Source organism: Astatotilapia calliptera, chromosome 16 (assembly GCF_900246225.1).
Source record: "Astatotilapia calliptera chromosome 16, fAstCal1.2, whole genome shotgun sequence".
NCBI lineage: Eukaryota > Metazoa > Chordata > Actinopteri > Cichliformes > Cichlidae > Astatotilapia > Astatotilapia calliptera.
The window spans coordinates 20,633,144-20,655,296 of NC_039317.1; the positions used below are offsets into that span (position 1 = coordinate 20,633,144).

The window sequence follows — 22,153 nt, forward strand, 5'->3', positions numbered from 1 at the left end:
CCTTCACAGCGAGCTGGAAAGTACATCAGATAGCAAGTATATCACTTAGTGCTAATTAGAGGTACAATAAGAAAATGTTGGGTTTTTTTTTTCTTTCTTTGACCGCAATGCCTGATGGTAATTTATAAGAGTTATTACAAGCTTGCAGGTACTTCAGTTTTTCTCTGTTGTGCATCAGTGTTTCATGAGGCAGGCCGCAGGTGTGTAAATTCAAGCCTCTTGCCATGCAGTTTGCTTTTAGAAACATTTATGAAAGAATGGATTATTCTGAAGAGCTCAGTGAAATGTGGCACTGTAATGCAACTGCTGCAACAAGTCATTTCGTGAAATTTCTTCTCTCCTAGATATTTCACAGTCAACTGTAATTGGTGTTACGGCAAATTAGAAGAATTTTAGAATTATCACAACTCTGCCACAGTGTCTGATCAAGTAAAGTCACTGAGCTTAGTCACAGAGGGTTGAAGTGCATAATGTGTAAAAGTCGCCATCATCAAAATCACTCCAAACATCAGCACCCAAACTGTGTACTGTGAGCTTCTCAGGTTTCCATGGCTGTAATATCTGCAAACCTCACATTACATCACCCAGCACAATGCAAAGCATTGGATGGAGTGCTGCAAACCCTGCTGCCAATCAACTCTGGAGCAGTGGAAAAGTGTTCAGTGAAATTACTAATCGTGCGTTTCTACCCGATAGTCTGAGTATTGAGATGAGCGAATGCTAGGAGAGCATTACTTGCACGTCTGCATTGTGCTGGGAAGTTCAGTGGAGAAAGGATACAAGCTATGGGTTTTTTTTCCTGGTGTTTGCCTCGGCCTCTTGATTTCAGTGATGGGAAGTCTTAATACTTCAGCTTACCATTTTGGACAAATTTCACCTTCCAACTTTGTGAGAACAGTTTTATGGTTTTGGGTGTGGGAGAACTTGACTGGCCTGCACAAAGCCATGTTCACTTTTGGATTGAAATAGAATGGCATTTGTGACCCAGGCCATCTCACCCAATATTAGTGTCTGCCCTCATGAACATTCTTTTGGATATGTGGGCAAAATTTTCCACTGACACTCCCCAAAATCTTGCAGAAAGCCTTCAGAGAAGACCAGCTCCATAATAATGCCTATTTAGAGGCAAATTCCATGAAGACTGTAGGTGTAATGTGTAGGTGGCCTAATACTTCATTTAGTGTATATTCCAGGCTTTTTTTTTTTTTTATTGTAGTTTTTAATTAATTAATCAGATGTAGTTCAGTGATCAACAGAGATGGGCAGTAACGCGTTACTTGTAACCCTAAACAAGCTCCGAGTGCGCTACGACGTAATGGGAAATTCACAGAGAAACTCGCGGATTCTTCCACTGACCGCTGCGCCACACCTGCACCAGAGCACACCTCCGCCTACCCCACTCCTGCTTTACAGGTGAAAATAGAGCAACAGGACTGCTAGTCTTTGACTTTATTTATTTTCTGCTGTGTTTTACTTGCATCTATTTGAAAGACTGAGTGTAAACACAAAAAATATTTTATTTTATGTGCTGGAATGTGCAGAAAATAGGTTTAAATGTTAAACTAATTTCTTCAAGTCAGAGAATGGTGCATATAATTAAATTTTTGCCTGATGCATAAAGTTAAAGATCAAAACGGATAAAACAAGTTTTAAAAAAAAAAGAGACTTTTCCATTTGATTACATTTTGTATGATGAATTATGCAGAAAAAGTAGAATTGGCCTGACAGATCTATCGCTTTATCACCTATTCAGGTTGTAAATCGTGTTTTTAAAAACTAACTAAGTAATTAATTACTTTTGAAAATAAGTAATCAGTAAAGAAATGGGATTACTTTTTGGGGGAAGTAATCAGCAATTAGTTACTGATTACTTTTTTCAAGTAACTTGAAAAACACTGGTGATCAATGCATACCTTTCCTGAAAGATGTGATGTTTCATTTACAGTGGTGTGAATTTAGTTTAGCCTCCAACCACAACAGGGTGATATGGCCCAAAACTCCTTTCTCTAAACAAACCTCTTGTCTCATCCTACAGTCAGGTATTTGGACAGTGACAGATGTCCTGCAATTTTGCTTCTGTATACTAACACAATAAACGGATTAATGAATGACTGATTGAACTGGGGTCAAGACAGGAAGAGATTTGCAGCGGTATTGTGACCTAAAAAGATGGAATGTCAGTGACAGTCATAAAATTGTAGCAGTGCTGTATCCTTCGATCTCATCGGTAGTTGCTTCAATCGCTTGCTTCTAAGTTGAGAAAAGGAAAACTCATGACATTCCTACTTTGCTTCGCCAGTGGTTATTTTGCTTGTAGTCACTTGACATTGTTGAATGCTGTTGATTTCTAGGTCTCAGCTCCTACATTACTGCTAGTCGCTTCCTATGTGTGGACAGTCATTCAGTAGGTCATCCAAAGACATGATGAATAACTAAAGCAAATGAGACCAGTCATAGAATTAGTAAAAAATAAAAAAAAACCTGAGTATTGGCAAAATAAAAAATTTGGTCCATTCTTTAAAAAAAGTACTGATAACAACAAAAAATGTCCAGATAACTTCATAATCTTGTCTTAATAATAAGAAAACAAAAGTGGATGATCATTGAATCTCTTTCTTAGGGATACCTATTAGGCTTTTAGCAAACGTCTACAATTCTATCTTCATTAAGTAAATACACAGGCAGCTTAGTCTTTGCTAGTAAACATCTGAAAAATGTGTCCCCTATACTGATGGATGAAACCAAGATTAAATTGTTCTAAATGATGGCAAAAGGAAAGTATGGAAAAGGAAAATAGTGTCTCATAATGCAAAGGCTTACACACTAGCCTGTTTAAAAATGATGGAGGCAATATAATAGCATAGCCATGTATAGCTCTCAGTTAAACTGGGGCATTGTTGTTTATTGATGATGTGACTAAAAAAGCAGCATATAGAAATATACGGCCTCCTTAGATTTAGGCAGATGCTGCAAACTGATAGGATGGTGCATCACAGTAGTACACATTAGTAACGGGCCATGGAAAACAATCCAAGAGCATCTTTAAGCAACACATTTGAATGGATTTTTTGTGTTGTTGTTGTTTTGTTTTTTTTAAATGTCTGATCAGTCATCTGTAGAGCCTGATATTAGTTATTTGCTAATTTAGTGGTGTGGGTATTTCAGGTGGCTGATAATGGCTAATAAATTAAAATTTAAAAAGTAAAGAAGCGCTAGAAAAAACACCCTTCAACTGTGTTATGAGTGTTGATGTTACATAGTTGTTAACCAGAGGGCACTCTGCAACTTTCTTGTTGGCGGCATGTATGGAATGCTACAAATACAACAACTAGCTGTTTGAATTGAAAGACTGTGTAAAACAAGTTTAAAAAAAAAAAAAAAAAAAAGACTAAATCTTAAACATTTAATGCAATATTTTTGCCAAACCTCGTGAATTAAAACTGAAAGTCTAGTTGCAATTGCACAAAAAAAATAAACCACTGTCCCAACATCTATGGCTCTGACTTCATCTTCTTCGAATATTTATGAGTCAAAATATCTATATAGTGAGAAAGTCAACGTACCGTACAGACCTATCTTCGTCATGAAATTCATGACATGTACACAGTCCCCTTGTTGATATAGAGGAAATGACTGACTTTTTGTGGATGACCCTAGAAAGACACGGGTCACTGAGGCACGGCAGACAAGCTGAGCTGAAATGGCAATAGCAAAATGAGCCTCACCACAGGAATCCCATCTTCATCTAAAGCTGATCTCTCTCCCTTTCATCTGTGTATATGGTAGAATCCCTCAAGGATTTATTGTAACAGTTACCAATAAGCTTCAGTGTACCTAAAAGGCCCAGCAGTAAATTTCTTGTATTGTTGCCAGACAGAACGGCTGGTATAAATTAAGATGTTTTGAAAATAGTGAAATGTGTTTTGTATCATTATTTCTTCTGTTTATACTACATCACATCAGGTGTGATCCGTGTGATTCATTTGTGGGTTGTGAGGAGGTGAGGTCAGGCTTTTTCTGGGTTAGTTCTGGTAATGTTGTTTATCCAAGTGTGTCATGTTTTCCATTTACATTATTGATCCTGAGTGCTGGCATGTGGCATATGTTGTAAATGGAAGCTCTAAGTCAGGTTTATCCAAGCCTTTTTTTTAAGTTTCATGTGCAGCAATTAAGTGTGTAATTTCCCTCCTATGTAGAAAGTTATAATTTGTAACTTTTAGAGGAAACCAAGCAGAAGTTTGCTGTCGTTACGTAATGTGATGTGATAGCAAAAAAACGGTATGCTCTGTCCGTTCTTCGCTTATTTCTGTTTATAAGTAGTGGTAATGAAATGCTTACCATTCCTGAATAGCACAAATACCACTTAGCAGAATGAGTCTTGTCGGCATCCTCCAGGGCCTGGACAGAGGATCTGTGGTGTCAGCGCTCAGGAAGGTTTGGAGGGGACATCAAGGTGAATGCTGAGTTGTAGAATGGTAGGAAATCATTGAAATTCAAACTCTGAGGCTGCAAATGGCTTGGTGGCAGATGGAGTCTTTGTCAGGGAAGAAAAATGGCAGTTAGGGAGCATCAACGCCATTTTCCCTATCAGCTCTGCTGGCGGCGGTGACCTTCTGTCGCTCACGGAGATCCCCTAGCACTTGATCAGTTATCTCTCCTCTAAGCTAGTGGGAAAGGATTTAAATGTCATATTTAAAGGGGGATTAAATGTGTAATCATTAAGCAGGGTGTATGTGCATAATGAGGGAAATTGGTGGCAGTGAACAAGCAAGCACTTGCATCCTTGAAACATTTAAAATGAACTGTATTTTAGAGCTGTCCTGTATGCAACCTGTTTGTCTTGGCAACCAAAGCTTTGGCAGCCAAATTGAGACAATGGCTGAAAAAAAAAATCACAGAACACATAAGTTAAGGCTTATGAAAGGGTTGTGATTTCAGCTTTATTTTCATGTAAAATGATTGGGAGAAAAAAAAGAAAAGGCTTAATTTGTTGTTCCTCTCTTACACATTGCTCAGACTCAGTCTTGATGCTGCAGCTCACCGAACAGTACAGTTAGAGGTATGCCTGTCTGAGCAGATGGAAAGATTTGGTTGTCAAGAAATTATTTTGTTTGTTTGTTATTGTTTTTAACTTGGTGCTGTGTGAAGCTCTTGAATCAAAGTTGATAAGCTGGCAAAAATAAGGCTAAATGAAGCCTAAATGATCACTGCGCTGAATATGAGGGATGTCAGGCTAGGTCCAAGCTGATTTACAATATACAACTTTGACATTTTAAAGGATATTTACAGTAAATACCCAAAATTGAAAACCTAATAACTATTCAGCAAATGAATACCTAATTATTTGTGTACAGCTCTATAGCATTTATATAAATGTGCGGGAGGGGATAGAAGACCATTGTTGTTATAGAATTACTGAAAATATTTTGACAGTTAATGGGCAGTGATTACTCAGGGGTATGAATGGCATCTATTTGGCGGCTGGTTTTCATTAACATTACGTGACACAAAATAAACAATTTGCTAAGGTGCAAGGGTTTGTAATGATTAGAATGTTTATGCAAATTATATTAATGTGGTAATGGCTCCTCTCATTACTTGGATAACACACATGCACAGAATAAAACTGCGCTACACGCGTATTGTTCTTGACTGTAAACAAATCGCCATAAAATATCGGGTGGACCTGGGGAAAAATGAGGAAAATGAGCAAACGATGCAAAAAGCAAATGACATTGAGACACTAGTTTAATATGTATGGATTTCAGCTTGATGGTTGATTTCATTAGCAGATCTCATTGTTATGCATTGACTGTCCTCCTGCAGTAAAATGAATATTATATTCATGTAGCCTGAATGTCCAGGAGGAAATGTTTGGATAAGTGGCATGCTTCGGGAGGGGGGGAGGAAGCAAAGGGTCCATTGCTGTCATGGTAATTATTTATTATTTGATATTCATACATCAAATTGATCTTTCTTCAACAGCTTTTGATTTCGTATACTGAAAATATAAAATTAAAATCAAATATCAAAGACAAATAAAACATCTGTGTGGATTTTTTGAGCTGTGGTGCAAAAAGGCTTTTGGTGTTTTCATGGAGTCCTAAATTTAGTGGATTTTTGTGTGTGATAAGAGCAAATTCAAATTATTTAGTTTTAGTGTTACTTAAACCATAATAATTTTTTTGTCATGTAGAGATTGTATGCACATTAATGCTGTTTCAGGGGAAAAGAGCACCAAACATCAACCCTCCTGCAGCACTTGTGTGTAGTCATATTGTTGTTTTTGCTTTGCCTGCTTACCTGCAGGAGTGCACTTTTATCTAAAGATTTTCGGATCTTGTCTTCTCTTCACTTCCACAGTTCTTCTTATGTGACAGTGGAAGGCACTGGTATCTTTTTATATCTTTGTCCTGCTTTGTAGGCGTCAATTAGTTTTATTATGATTCCACACCAGTGACAGCTGTGGCCAGAGGCATTATGTTTTCACGTTGTCTGATCCTCCACATCCAATTCCCAGAAACACGATATCTCAGGAGTGCCTAAGGGGAATTTCTTCACATTTGACACAAAACCATCACTTGCATTCGAGAAAGAACTGATTAGATTTTGGTGGTCAAAGGTCAGGGTCACCGAGGCTGCACAAAGAGCTTTTCTGCCATATCTGAAAACTTTATCTCTTAATTATCGGCCAAAATTTTGTTATAATTGGTGTATAAAGTGATGATGTCATGAGACTTCCTGGCCAAAAGATCAAAGGTCATAATTACAGTTATATTGTAATGTTCTGCAAAAACACTTTTTTGACATTTTTCAGAACCACAACACTCTCATTTGGTTGGATACAAATCTTTGGTGCCCATCTATTGCATTTCTTCAAAGCTTATATTAAAGTAAATCTGTAAGTCTGGACAAACATGGTGAGCGGGAACTTGATTTGCACACTATCGCAAGGTGTCTTTCTAATTTTGCATACGGTGTCACTGTTGACTCAAAGCAAAGAATCCTGAATCAAAAATCTATGGGGCAAATCAGAGCTTACCCTAAAGAGCCAGAAATCCAAATGGGAAATGTCAGTCATCTTGTTGTTGTTACGGCACGTGCACCTAGTAGAGGTTTTTGATAGTTTTAGCTGTGTGGTGGCAAGCATATACCTCTGCTCCTTCCCATAGTAAAGAAGTAGCTAACTGTGCTTATTCTGTTCGTAACGTGAATTAGCATGTCATTTGTTTAGCGCTGTCGTAGGCTCACTGGATTCAGCTGTTAATGAAGTAACGATGTTGTGAAACTTTGCACATGTATAGTAGTTTAAAGGCCTTTTTTTTTTTTTTTTTTTTTTTTTTTTTAAACCTTTTTCAGCTCAAACAGTAGAAGGACTGACAAGCTGTTGTTACAGCGAGGCTTAACTCAATGACAGCAGCAGTGCTTCTAAACCAAGAGCATGTTTAAGCCCACATTCCAATTATATACTTGTCATATTTGTTAGTTATAGAAATTAGCCACTGGTTGTTGGCACGATTGCTGGTATGGTAATAATTCAGAGTTATTAAACGTTAACCTATTACCGGTAGTGTTGAGTACCAAAGTCAATGCTGGTGTTATATGGCAGTGCAAGCAGGTGATGGAAATGTGCAGTCAGCTCCAGAGGAGAAGCTCTTTCTGTGAAGATGGCTCTGAGGCAGACAGGAAATTAGTTATTTTTTGCTGCACATTCATCAAAATAAAAATAGTCTGAGTATCCCAAGTGACTCTCGTGGATCTATTGAAGGCACAGCTGCATGTACCGTGAGCTTAGTATTAACTCTCCAATGAATTTCAGGTGTTTTGAGTGCTAATAAAAGAAGCCAAATGTTTTTCTTGTTCCTCATCTTACAGCCATTATCTTGCTTCATTTCACTACAAGTACCATATTTAAAAGAATAAAATGCCCTTTTTAATTTTGTAACCTCTCCCTGTTAGTTTTCCTAAAATTATGATGTTAAAAGCCAGGCACATCCTGGTGCCAAGAACAAAGAACTCTGAATGGAAAAACTGTTTGATATTTTCCTTCACCATTTCTCTGATAACCTTTGCTTTAATGGCTCACAGCAGTGGAATGTCAACAGGGATTGTCTGTGTTCAGTCTGTTGCTCTTGTGGAGCCCCAGACAGTGACATGCAGAATTGGTAGAGCATTAGGGAATAAAGTGCATGTTGGCGTATATATATAGAATGTACAGTGTCGTGAAAGAATATTTGCACATATATCTGCTGATTTATTTTTTCCATATTTGTCACAACTCACATGCTTCAGATAATCAAGCAAATTGTAATATTAGACAAGAATTATACCATTTTTCAGTGCTAATATTCCCCCTCTCTCTCTTTTTTTGTTTTGTTTTGTTTTTTCATTTGGAAAGCTGTACTCAGTTTCCCTAGCCACACCCAGGCCTGATTACTGCCAGAACTATTAAATAATGAATAATAAAATTAATAAAACCCCTGACAAAGTGAAGTAGACCAAAAGATCTCAAAAGCCAACGTATCATGCAGTGATCTAAAGACACTCAAATACAGCTGAGAAAGAAAGTCATTGACTAGTCTGAAAAGGGTTTATCCAAAAGTGGAGGATTTGGGAAGGTTAACCATTGTTCCAAGAGTGGCCAGCCTACCAAAATTACTCTAATAGTGTGTTGACGATTCATCCAGGAGGTCGCAAAAGAAGCCAGAAAAAAAATGTAAAGAACTAGAGACCTCATTTATGTCAGTTAAGGTGAGCGTTCCTGCAAAAAACACTGTTCACCAAAAAGAACACAAAGGCTCATCTTACATTTGCCAAAAAAAACATCTAGATGATTTTCAAGACTTTTGGGAAAAAGTGGACTAACAAGACAGAAGTTGTATCCCTTTACATCTGGTGTAAAACTAAGACAGCATTACTGAAAGAGGACATCATCCCAACATGACAAATATGCAATAAAATAAGAAATCTGGAAGTAGGAAAATACTTGTCACGGGACTGAACCTTGGAATTTGGATTACAATAATATTTTGCTTAAATAATCAATCTAATATATAATGAGGCTTAACTCAAATGTCAGCATTCATTTAATTTGTTAATTCCATGTCCCATCTTTCACAGAAGTAGGCAATTATGATTTCTTTGGCTTCATTTTATTCTACATTAGGGGGAAACGGTGCTAGTCCCATTTTGAGTGAACTAAATAAAACTATACGTCTTTACTCTTTTCCTTCATACCTAGCAATAAGTCAGAACTCCTGTGCTTATTATGCTCCTGGACTTAGCTACAGCAAAATATACTTAGTCTATCCAAATGCAAAATATAAACACATTTCAATGATGAAATTCAAGTTAGATGCTCATTCATTACTCTAAGCACGACCAGTTTAGCTACCTTAGGGTCTTTAGCCATGTGAGTTCATATTATGTGATTTAACTGCACACGTTTTTGGTTTATTATTTTAAAACTAATCTAATTCATAACATAGCTGTTAGTGGGTTTTAATTGTCCCTTGTGTTTTTGCTTTGCATTATACAGAGCAAAAAGACAAGTGTTGTTAAGCATGTTCTGCAATAAATGACATCATAAATTGTGCCAAACTGTCTTAGAAAAGATGACCTCACCAGTCACTGAGATCTATGTTGTGTGAGCAAAGTCTCTGAGCAGAATCTATTAATCCTGCACTACCCTGTAATCATTTGTGTATTTGGTTTTGAAACGCTCCCACCACAGGCGTGGGAATTTTTAGAATTTTTAATCTGTACTCTTTTCTGCATGACTTTGTGGAAGAAATGTTTTTATTAATGGGAAAGAAAACACAGAAATGGGACCAGAGCCACAGCTCAGCATTAAAGTGTAATAAAACACAGCGAGGTGATCTGGAATTCTGTATCGCTTTCAAATTTTCTTATTTAATATTGTCACTGCTGAGTCAACCCTTTTTTGTTTGCATCACAACCAGACATGAGCGTCATGAGTCAAACAGTTTGACATTTCTGCCCAATTTCAGGCTGCTTTTGTGTTCTGGTTTGAGGAACTAGTTGTTTTTGCTGCATCTGTCCTTCTATCTGTCTGTCTATCCATTATCTGCTGCTTATTTCAGGGCCAGTAGTCTAAGTAGAGGTGTCCGGACCTCAATCTCCTTGTCTACCTCCTTCCCAAGTCAACTGCAATCTCTCCAGTGTGTCTTGGGTTTGCTCTGGGTCATCTTGTTTGGACGTACCTTGAACACCTCACACAGGAGATGTCCAGTCTAGTCAGATCACTGAACCAGCTCAAGTAGCTTCCCTTCAATGTAAAAGAGTAGCGACTCTACTTTGAGCTCCTCCTGAATAACTAAGCTCCTCAACCTGGCTACAAGGCTGAGCCCAGACACCCTTCAGAGGAAGCTCATTTCCGCTGCTTGTGCTCACTATCTGATTCTTGCAGCCATTAGCCAGAGTTCATGACCACCACAGGTGAGGGTGGGAACGTAGCTCGACAATTTCACTTTCACATTCTCTCTTCACCACAACACACCAGTACAGTGTTCACATCACCATAAACATCACACCAGACATTGCTGGCTATGGAGATATGAATCAAATTTAAAACCCCTGGACTTTAATTACCTCAGAGGTGTTTAAGCAAGATAAGTGCTCGAAAAATTGTGGCTCACCACCAAACTTGGTTTTAGATGGACTGAAAAGAGGAAGACTATAACTAACTAAAATAAAGTAAGCATTAACCTTTAGTCAACGTCCTTTAAAAATAAGAAGCCTGATTTTTAAAAGCTTTCTTGTCTTTCCGTCTTTCATGTGCCCACTGCAGTGTCTTTTGAATGTGTGAAAGCTGGAAGATCAGTGCTCTGTTATAAACCTCTTAATCATGCTCTCCCTGACATTGCGACATTGAGGGCTCTTTGGTTTCTCTGCATCACTCTAATGCAGAGATGTGTTCACATGTCCATTAGAATGGTGATTTAGAAGATCAGCTATTAAAATTAATGTTTTCATTTTACAGCCTGAAATTTCATTATCGCAGTGTCACATTCTAAGGTTAAAATCACGGATCCCTTTTTGTGACCTTCATATAGGGCATTCAGCATGTGCACAGATGTTGGTTTGAATATAACCAGAATCATCTGCTTCAATAAAACGGTGGACATACGGACACAGTGTCACTAATGCCTTGAAAGGCACACTCAGGATGTTTTTTTATTGCTTCATTTGGCACACTACAGTCCCACCTCCCATTACGGTTGCCATGTGATTTATGTTGTGCTCTTTGGAGAGTGAGACAGACGGGAGCTGGGAGTGAAAATACTGTGATAGCTTTGTTTACCTTGATCTTGACTGCCTTTTATTTCTTCTTGGACATTGACAGCAAGGAGCAAAGGCTTTAAAAACTCTCTTAGGCCTCATATTTTCACATTTATTAAATGCTGTTTCTTATTTAGAAAATACAGGTTGTTGCAAATGCAGTGTCAAACCATAAAGACTCTCAAAACCTTTTTACATATACAGACAGATTTTGCAAGTTCTTTCTAATAATCCACTACGTGATCCCTTTACAGTTGATTACTGAGTAAATAAGCAATAATCATAATAGCAGGGGAGTCTTTTGTTCAGTGGAATAAAAAAGACATCCGTTACTATGAAGCAATTATTTTACCAAGCCTTGTATCAGCAGTGTGCTCATGTTAGATTTTTACAGTTGTTTCCTGTTGGATAATTGAACCTGATTTATATTCTCAGTATTTTTTCCCACTCTTTATATGGCTTATGCACCTTTTCAGAAAATTAACTGACTGACTGAGTTGCTGAATTCCTGTAAGACTTGTGTGTCAGTCTAAAGCCAAGTGAAACTGCATAGGAAAGCCTTATTTCAAATGCTATTTTAAATGCGTGTTCTGCAAAGTGTGCAAAAAAACTGCAAAGTATCAACAATTTTTACATCTTTTTGTTATATGCTCACAATATCATCTCAGTTTATCATAATCTAATAATCATTTTGCACCATTATTTGCTGAAGGAATTATTACAACGATTAAGTATAGAGGATGTGGTTTTCAATAACAAAACAACGGTGTACATGTGACTGTTTGTAATAAGAGTTGGCTTACCTTACAAAATAAAGACATGCATATGGTTGGAATGTTAAGGATAATTAGGCAATGAACAGGCATACTGTATCTTAAATTTTTACAGTTGCCCTCATTAATTGTAAGTTAATGTTGTAAAATATACTGCTTTAACAATCAATTCACAATGGAGAAAAATAAGTAATTGGATGGCATTCTCCCTGTCCTAGCCAACAACAGATTAATAGCATCTGAGGTGCATGAAATTATTTGTTCTTTTCTCTCTCTTTACCCCCTCTCTTCCTCTTTCTCTGTATGCGTCTAATTAAAAACTGCAGGCACAGCTACACAGTTTATTGCCAGTGCTTGCTGTTGATGGGGCAGCAGAAGGCAGGAGCTCAGGGAATGTGTTTTTGATGGATGTCAGACTGTGTAGAACATGTGGGACTCCTGTTTCGGCTTCATGTCCCAGCGCTAGATCACTCCTCACGATAATGATCCACATGCACAGTGTGAAGGACAAATGTATCATTTGAATCGTTTGTCATGCTAAGGCCTCATGCCATTCGTCAGAGTCAATTTGCCATCTTAACTATGACTGTTTCCCGTGTAGCATTCTATACTTGTTAAAAACAGTCAAGACTAGAAGAAATGGCCTTTTCCCCCCTTTTTTGGCACAGGTAAAACAAGGGCTTCTTGTTTTGCCTGTTCCAAGCAAAATTATAATAAAATCCCTGTGCCTTTTCTTTTCTTTTCTTTTTTTTTCCCCCTCATGCATTTCTCAAGAGCAAAAAGTGGATTATTATGCCGTTAGTAGGATGCGGGTGGATCTTTTTGCTGACCACACAGACTTTCTGGTGGTGGTGATGGTGGTTTGAGGTGTGTCATCGTAATGACAAGTGCTGCAGTGTCACAGAGCAGTCTGTTCTGGGTCTGTCTCCACTGGTCAGTTTTGTCAACAAGTTTCTCCATAATTGTCTTATTTATCCACACCCACAAGTTTTGTATGAGCTGTTTGTTCTTTATGCCAACTTGACCCTTACTGATGAACACAACATCTGGAGAGCACATGGATTCTTTTGTCTCCCACTATGCCAATAAAAAAAGGGGTCATTGCAAACCTGAGGTGAATAGTAACCCTGCTCTTGCAGACTATTGATAATGTAGCAGTGCAGTGTTTTGTTTTTTATGTACCGACTGCACAGTTCCTCTGTCATGATGCCACGCTTAACATATAACATATACCAGTGATGTTTTAGCAGGTTTATATATAGAATATTTTAGATTGGGCATCATAGTAATTTAGTTAATTATAATAATCACCTTATTCCGATGTCTAGACTGCAGCCAAATGAGTGGTGTCGCACATGTACTATTTTCATTGCTTCACACCTATCACAAGCAAAAAATTGCTCAGTACTGTCATTTATGCAAAATATAGTTTTGTCACTGTAGTGTCAGTTAAATTAAATAATCAGTCACAGTTGATTTATTTCTATTACTTTTCGAGGAGAAATGATGATTGATATATTTTGTACTGTATGATTATCAGACCAAGCAGGCAATCTTTTGCCTCAAACATACTTATCTGCCTTACTGTATGAGTAATATACTGGAGATGGTGCCATGTGCACCTGATGTAGGTTAGGCTGAAGATTCCGTCTTAGCTGGTGGTATTGGTCACACATGGCACTTTATCATTCTTCGGGTGGAGTGGGAGTCGAGGCAGGGAACCATAACTTGTATTTAGACGACATGGGTGGAATGAGGAACTGACTGAAACTAATAGGAGTATGGACTTCCAACTGATCTGTGGGTGTACCACTGCACTTGTTATGTACCTACAGTGACTGCTGACATTCTCACATAAAGGTCTGCACAGCATCTCCACATTTTGTGTGTGTACATATACTTGGGGTAGGCTAAGAAAAGCTTCACATAACTGGCTTTAATTTATTCTCTACTAATTTCAGCCACTGTGAAGGTTTCAATCACTCTTGGCTTTTACATTTCCCTATATCCCCATGTTAAAAAAAAAAACAACAACCCAAAAACAAACATTCACAAGAAATGTATTGTTCTGAAGCAAAGGATAGCACGTTAATGTCTTACAAGATGGATTTAACATTGTGAGCTGATGCTAATTAGAAGGGGACCAGAAATGTTTTGTTTTCTTTTACATACTCATTCCACATTCTTCATAGATGGGTAAAGAAAATGTAGAGCACCTTTGTTTTGTTCAGCTCTGTCCCTGGTTAAATGGTGTTCAGGTTGTTGGTTACCTTTTTTGTCTCTAGAGTGTGCCTTCCATTAGCTGAAAACGACACTGTCTCTGCAGTTAGATTACTGCTGATCCATGCTGTTGACTGTTACTGATTTATAATTGTTAGCAGCAGCCATCTGTTGTGCAAAAGTAACATGTAAATAAGGAGTACATGAAGTAAATGCTTTAATATATATTAATGTAGTTTATATATGCATATATGTTTTATGTTTGCTTTTATGTTTTCTCTGCTATTTGCATTTAGTTAGTGAACCAATTGAAATTATCTGCATCCATGGAACTTGGTGTTTTTATTTATCTATCCATTTTTGGTACTGCGTGTCATCTCTGGCACTCACACTTAAACCAAATTCACTGAATGGATTTTAAAGGTATGTCATTAAAAAAAAAAAACAGAATATTGTACTCGCTGCTGTATTGAGGGAAAACACAGGTTAATTCTGCACTACAAAAATTCCTAGTAACAAACAGTATCTGCAGCATGTTGCAGTAACATGAAGAAACAAAGTAATTAAAGTCTACTGTTGAGTATAGTATAGTAAAACTGCTCAGAATCAACTATGATGTTGAATTTTATATTTTACTTAAACAAGTGATTCATAGGTAATTGATGGAGAGAATTGTTTTCATTAGCGTACTAAACATCATAGAATGAAGGGAAAAGTATAATGTAGCGAGGTCAAAGTAAATGTTTTTTCCCCCCTAATAATGCTTTATAAATATGGAAGCGCCTTTGTTCTACACAAACTCGCAGCCAGCCATTGTAGCGAGCGTCGTCCTTTCCAATGAAGCATGGCTGAAGCTTTCTTGTCATTTATCTCTCATCAGTGCTGTTCCTGGTGACGGATGATACTTGATATTCAGAGGGTCGCTTTGTCTCCTCAAATTAATCAGATGCGCCTGAGAACCACCAGGGAGAAATCGTTGGTGTAATGTAAAATACCGTAACAAAGGCTGGCTGTAAAACACAATATGCAAGTATGTATTAAAAAGATTTTAATGGAAAATCCATGCTCTTTGTGAATCTCTGTGGTGTGATTTGGATGATAGGCAGGGAGGGGGGGGTAACAAAAGTCTATGGGTCATGAGAGAAAACTGTAGAGATTACTTTACCACTCTTTTATTCATCTGTATGGACTTGATGTAAAGGTTATAGAAGGAAAACTGAAAATGGGTTTCCTAAGAGGCTAAAAAATTCAATTTTCTCTCATGATCACAGTTTATATTGCACTAGTTTCACATTAAAGAGCTTTGAAGACCTTTTCGATATGAATGACTTGTCACAAGTATAGTCGAGGCCTGTGTCTGCTTGCAAATGGATTATGTGCCAAGATTTGACTTAATGATACGTCACTGTTAAGGTATCAGAATGCAAATGCAAATTCTTTACTGATGTAAGGAATTATATTCCATTTTAATGTGTTGCATGGGACAAAACATATATATAGTAATAATTTTAGTCCAGTGTTGTTCTAATTTATTTAAAGTGATGTGGTAATTCTGCCTATAAAGTCTTATAAGAGTCTCAGTGGTATGTTGGCCATAAGCAGGTTTTTCTCCTTTGTATCTTATGTTGACTAAATTGTGTTTGACAGATAATGGAGTCTGGTAGACCCCTGGCTTCATCACCTGAACCGTTCTTCCTTCATATGGCCTCATCTAAAGCCAGCTCATCCCCTGCTCCACCCCAGAAACTCCACACCAAGTCCAGAGCGACCCGTAGTCCTATAGTCAGCTCTCCCATCACCATTTCTGGTATGTATAGACAGTAGAAAACTTTACATTAGACTTAGTTAGATGTGCTCAAAGTAATATAACAAGGTTACAGTTAGTAAGACTTTCAACATTCATCCAAGTGGTTTAGGAAAAGTATTGCATTAGCTGTGTGTAAAAAAACAGAAAAACAAAAACAAAAAAAACCCCCAACTAATTAATAAATAAATAAATACTGACAGTTTTATACATAGTCCCATTTATAGAGGCTTAAATTAAACAATTGCCTTACAGAACAGTTTCATGGCCAGATGAGGCCTGTTCCCTTACAGTTCTACATGTGGAGTCGATTTTGCATTTGGTAGACGTTCACTGAAACTCTCTTTATCATATCCAAAAAGATGTGACTGCACGTCAAGGATGCCATCATTAAGCAGGAAGATCAAAATAAACCAGATAAATCAAAGAGATAGCAATTTTACAAGTGACCAGATCAGAAAAGAAAGAAAGCATTTGCTGGCTTAGCAACACCAAAAGGCCATAGAAGATAACTAAAGTACATGATCACAGAATTATTTCCATGGTTAAGAAAAACCATGGAAACAAACCGCTCTTTATACAGAAAGACAAAATTATAAACATCTTAAAATATGTAAAACACCTTACCAGTCCTGGTTAACAGCAAGAAAAGAAAACTTTGGCTGGGTGAAACCAGATGGAAGTATAAAAAGTAGGGAGAAGGAGAGAAACTGCTCCTGATCCGAAGCATAACAGCATAGACTTAAAACATGGTCTAACATGATGGAAGCAATGTAATGGCATGGGCATGTTTGGCTACCAGTGGAACAGAATTACTAATCTTTGTTAATGATGTGACTGCTGATAGAAGTACCAGGATAAATTATGAAATGTACAGAGCTATACTCTCTGCTCAGATCCTGCAAAATTGAATGAACAACATTTCACAGGGCAAATGGACCCAATGTAAACTACGAAAGCAATGCAAATGTTTCTTAAGGCAAATAAATGGAATATTCTTCAATGGCCAAGTCAATCACCCGATATTAATCTAATAGAAGATCCTTTTCAGTTACTGAAGACAAAACTGAAGGCTAAGAGATCCACAATCGTGGTAGCCAAAGGCAGAAGATTTCAAGGCAGGAAAAAGATGGCATCAGGCAGTAATTGACTGCAAAGGAGTTTCATCCAAGTACTGAAAACAATTGTTATGTTTAAAATTGTTAGTTTGTGTAATTCCTTCTGAATCTATATTTATTTTTTATTTCAACTATGTATAAAAATTTCTGAAATTGTCAATGCAGTACTTTTGTTAACCCCCTTGAATGAAAGGTTAAAGGCTTACAGACTGGAGCGTAGATCTTAATTAGATCACTCTCAGATCTTAATTAATTATTTATTCAGTTATTCTACTCATATTTCAGACAGAGTAAAAATATATAATAGAGAGGTTGAAGTTCAATAGTGCAGTGCTGCATGCAGAACCCGCAGTCTTCAGTTCACTAGCTATGAATATAAATTTTAAACGTATCCATCATTCTGACTGACTTTTCAGACGGTCCACAAATTATAAATGCAAATTTATTTAAAGGAGCCATCCAGCTAAATTCTCCAGAAGAACTGAATTCAAATTTCACAATGCAGTCGAGGATTTAAGGCACCTTTCCTCCAGGCTTTAACATGTTATAGTTTTGATAGAAATGAAAAGGCCATTGAATTAATGAATGTCAACAGTTAAAAAGCTGTGTGTGTCCTTGTGGATTTCTTTTGACAACTTTTAGTTCCCGTTTATTTTGTGTGATTTGACACGTCTGTCGGCCTCACACTGTGCGTACAGCCACCAACATCTCTTGGTTTCTCTGAATACTAATTGTGGCCAAAGCTATTATGCATTAAGCAACAGTGATGTGTAAGCTGTCAGATGCCCCGTGACTGCAAAATAATGTGCAAATTTACATATCCTGGTTTGTAATTATTTTTTCCTTCATGATAAGATGCCCGCAAAACCAGTTGTGGCTTTGGTGTGTTTTTGTGCGTGTGTGTGTGTGTCATGCTATCACCATGCTATCACAATAAAGAACAGACACTCTCATAAATAATTCATTTTTGCATCCTTACACTCAACGTGCATAGAAATTTCCCAGATAATTTATTTTGCACTGAGCAGTAAATGCTGAAAGCGCACTCGCACCTCTGTAGTCACATCATTGTTAAGAGTATTAACTAAATTGAGTTCCTTCAAAGATTTCTCATCCCCTTTGGGAGGTACGTATCACAAGCCCACCGATGACAACACTCCTTTGAACAGAATTATAGTCGAGCATTCCTAAGTTTGTGAGCTTATCTCTGAACTGTTTTATTCAGCACCACCTATTATATTTAACAGTGGAAGAGCAAGTGTCTGATTCAATACTGATATCTAAGAAAATTGCCCTCTTTTTGGTCATTTTTTACATTTTTAATCTGGTGAAATATTTTATCCCTTTGTTACTTTGTTGACATATGAAGTCCAAAGGTTAAGACCAAAGAATAAATTTTTTTTTAAATGTTATTCAACTATCCAGAAATAAAATTTCTCTCTCTTGATTAATGGAAATTTGTTCCTGTCTCTGATAACACTTATTAGGCCACTGTCAGTATTCACTGTACTACGAGGTTCTGTTCTTTGTCCTCTTATTTATTTATTTATTTTCAGTCTACACTTAACTAAATACTGAGAGGCTAATTCTGATTTAAGAAAAAGGGAGTTTGTTATTCATGCATGTGTCAGTCCCAAAGGTGCGCAAAGCCCTAGTTCATTTTCTAAGGCTTTGTGATTTCTTTAAATCGCTTGTGACCAGATACAGACTCTGGACCAGCAGATCCTGTGTTTAATTTGATCCTGCTTTATCCAGCTTAGATCTGTTGCAACGCAAGCAGAGATGATGATTAGTCATCCTCTTATTTTAACTCTCTAGTCACTCGTTTTAGTAAGTCAGTGGCTAAAATTCAAAAGTATGAATTGTATGATCTGTATGATCTGTGTCTATTGGATATTTTTCTTTTACATGTCATCATGAAGCCCATTGTGATGTGTGGTAATACATTCTTTCTTTAACAATATAGGCACTGTATTGGGAATATATTGTATCAACATGTAGGCGTGTAAAGATTTGATAGGAAGCTGGATGGTGATCAGTAGATTCAGTGATTCTTATAACTGTTTACTTTGCTCTCCAGGTCATTCGCTGCGAATAATGGAGGATGAATGTGTAAATATGTCTGTCAGCCCCAATGGTTTGAATTTAGCCAACTCTCCTGTCGCGCTCAACGCATCAAGTTCAAGCTGCTCTGAGTTTGGAGGCCTAGGATGTCTCGGTTTGTCTGCCTTGGCTGCTCCATCACAGCTTGGTACTTTTCCAGGTAATGATGCTTAAGATACTTATATATTTCATATTTTTCTCATTTTGATAATGGATGTGAATCTAGTGAATACTGTGAAATAGGGCTGTTAAATCCAGTTCTCCACTAGTTCACTAACAGATTATTAATGCCTAACTGTACAATGTCTTTCTCTTGCACTCAGATTGGTGGCGGACATCTGAGACCCAAACCAGAGCAGCTGCAGCCTTCTTCCCCCCTCTTTTAGGTCTGCATCCCTTTGTTTTATCAACCTTCAAGAGCCACGATCCTGTTGATTTCCAGTCACGGCCTTCAGGTAAAAGATCTCGTGAGAAATTATTCCCTAGTCTTACTTTTGTGCCCTATTAGGCAATAAAAAGGACGTGTAAATTAAAAGTGATTAACAAGGAAAGCGTATGCACAAATTACATACTGCTTTTAATATAAAACTTGCCTTGTTAAGTGCAATTACTGTGTGGTCGTTAACCTCATATACTTTTCTTGTTCCTTTTAATTGTCCTCTTAACATGTTGATAGTAATATGAGTCATATTACTTGTTCTCATAAGTGTCCACTAAAATAAATGTGCAATGCCAGTTTCTTTAGGTGTTAATGGAACAGTGAATGGCAGGAGTGCTTCCTCTCCTGCTGGGAACGCTCCTGCTATGAACACTAGTTCATTACTAGCAAAGGGAAAGAAGGAGACACCTCAAGCCAACAGTCATGAGCCGGGCCAGCTACATCAGAAAGCCGTTGAGAAAGCAAACCAAAAGGTTAATATTTGGTCAAACACTTAAGAGCCTTTGATAGCGGTGTATTCCACTCCATGCAAACTCACTTTAGTGTTTTCATCTATTGAAAGTTTATAGTTTAGTCCCTCCTCTATAACCTAATGAAAAAAATGTTGACTTTGTATTATTACCATTAAGAAACCCAACAAAAGACCACTAGAGACATCGAGCATGAGTGGCAGCCAATCAGAGTCTCAGTCAGAAAGCTCCAGCGAGGTTGAGGAGAGCAGCAGCGACCCTGACGATATGGAAGAGGAAGATGATGATGACCAGAGCAGCGACAGTGAAGAGTCAGGTTATGAAAAACAGAGTCCAGCTAAGCAGAAAGTCAAAGTAAGTGCGTCTCTTGAACTGCTCTGTAAACAGCGTGTTTAGCTAAGCTCTGAAAATCCGTTAAGATCAGTTTTTGCTGAAAACATTCTCAAAATATTTTCCTTTTAGTCTAATAGTTGATTAATGTGAAAAAGCTTGCTTTAGTTTGTTTCTAGGGTAAGAACAAATAAAGGTTAATTTGTATTTGAAAAATAAAAAATGCTTTCTGTTGATTAGATGGTAGTTGGTTTGTCAATAGCTGCCTCTTTGGTGGGTGTCAAACTAGGCTTTGTGCTAGCTGACAGAGCTGCCACCATGAGGCTCTCTCAGTAGGAGCTGAAATGACATTCTGTCTTCTCTGTTTGCCTCATCCTCCTACTCAGCGGCTGACACACAACACTCCCGAGAGTAAAAAGAAGAGACCTTGCACAGTTGATGGCAGCTCAACTCAAGACGGACATTGTAACAGTGTTCGTTTGACTTCCTTTTATCACCCCCAGTCTTATTCCAGTCCTGCTGGCCTGCTTCAGTCTGCAGCACTGTTTCTCCAGAGGCCCAGGACTTCAGAAGAGGAATGCCAGCAGCACACCAGTGTCATACAGGCCACAGGACTGGCAGTTAGCAACAGTCCCTTACCACAATCCCAGAGAGCGGCTTGTCCTCTGCCTTTTAGATCTTCTCCCAGCCCCATCTCCTTCTCCAACTCATCAAAACATTTGGCCACTTTAACATCAGCAAAGCGCTTCCATCCTTCATCCTCGCCAAAGCATGCTTCTGTCTCCTCTTCTCCTAAACCTCTTGCCCTCTGCTCCACTAAAAAGTCCCTCTCTCAGTGTTCCCCACTGAAACCTCTTTGTTCACCCAAAACTCCTTTCTCGTCGTCTTTACCCAAACCACAAACACTGCTGGCCTCAAAAGGAGAGTCCCATATGCCCAAATTTTTGATGCCCTCTAACAAACACAGACATCCCATCAATAACACGAAGGACAGCAGTGGAAACTTCCCAGATCAAAGCCTGTTACTCTTACACACTTCTAAATCGAAACAGGTGAGTTACAGTATCGAAGCACATGAAATAAATGACAGCAATGAAGCCTAAAGCGTTTCCTCCTCCGCATCCACGCACACATAATCCTGTTTTTATTTGTTTATCAGCCACCATGGTTTCTGTCATGAAATGATTTTGTTCTTTCACAACAGAGAATAAATGCTCACGCGCCTTTATCTGGGCTTTTATCATACTTGGTGAGCATCTGACCACTACATCACTAGAAGTGACAGTGTGTTTAGCTCTTGTGGGAATACTTCACAAAACTGACAAGCAATTAGCTCTGTTATGCTTTGGGCTGTTTATTATCAAGAGAGAGAAATTGGCCTCTTTTGCAGGACTCTGTTATTGTCACTATCCTAAGAAGGAGGGAAATGTAGCAATCTGTAACAAGAGGGGTTTTAATTCGGATGATGGCTGTACATTAAATGCATGCTTTTGATTGCCAGATTTTGACAATGGCAACAAATAGAAGATGACAGCTAATGTCTCATGATGGCTGTAAGCCAAACAATTTGAAAATATTTTTCCCATAGCCGCCCG

The 22,153-nt window shown here is 37.9% G+C and overlaps 1 protein-coding gene across 5 annotated transcripts in view; it reads left to right on the forward strand.

The window, feature by feature from the left end:
* The window catches only part of baz2bb (bromodomain adjacent to zinc finger domain, 2Bb), a 60,024-nt gene that overhangs the window by 14,360 nt on the left and 23,511 nt on the right, over positions 1-22,153 (forward strand). For 4 of the 5 annotated variants that reach the window (XM_026143900.1, XM_026143903.1, XM_026143902.1 and 1 more), the window contains 6 exons: positions 15,942-16,101; positions 19,297-19,479; positions 19,643-19,774; positions 20,056-20,231; positions 20,388-20,582; positions 20,945-21,610. In XM_026143900.1, the coding sequence (XP_025999685.1) occupies positions 15,942-16,101; positions 19,297-19,479; positions 19,643-19,774; positions 20,056-20,231; positions 20,388-20,582; positions 20,945-21,610 (1,512 nt within the window). Of the gene's footprint in view, positions 1-15,174; positions 15,325-15,941; positions 16,102-19,296; positions 19,480-19,642; positions 19,775-20,055; positions 20,232-20,387; positions 20,583-20,944; positions 21,611-22,153 lie in introns of all 5 variants that reach the window. The other variant, XM_026143901.1, reaches the window with a different exon arrangement.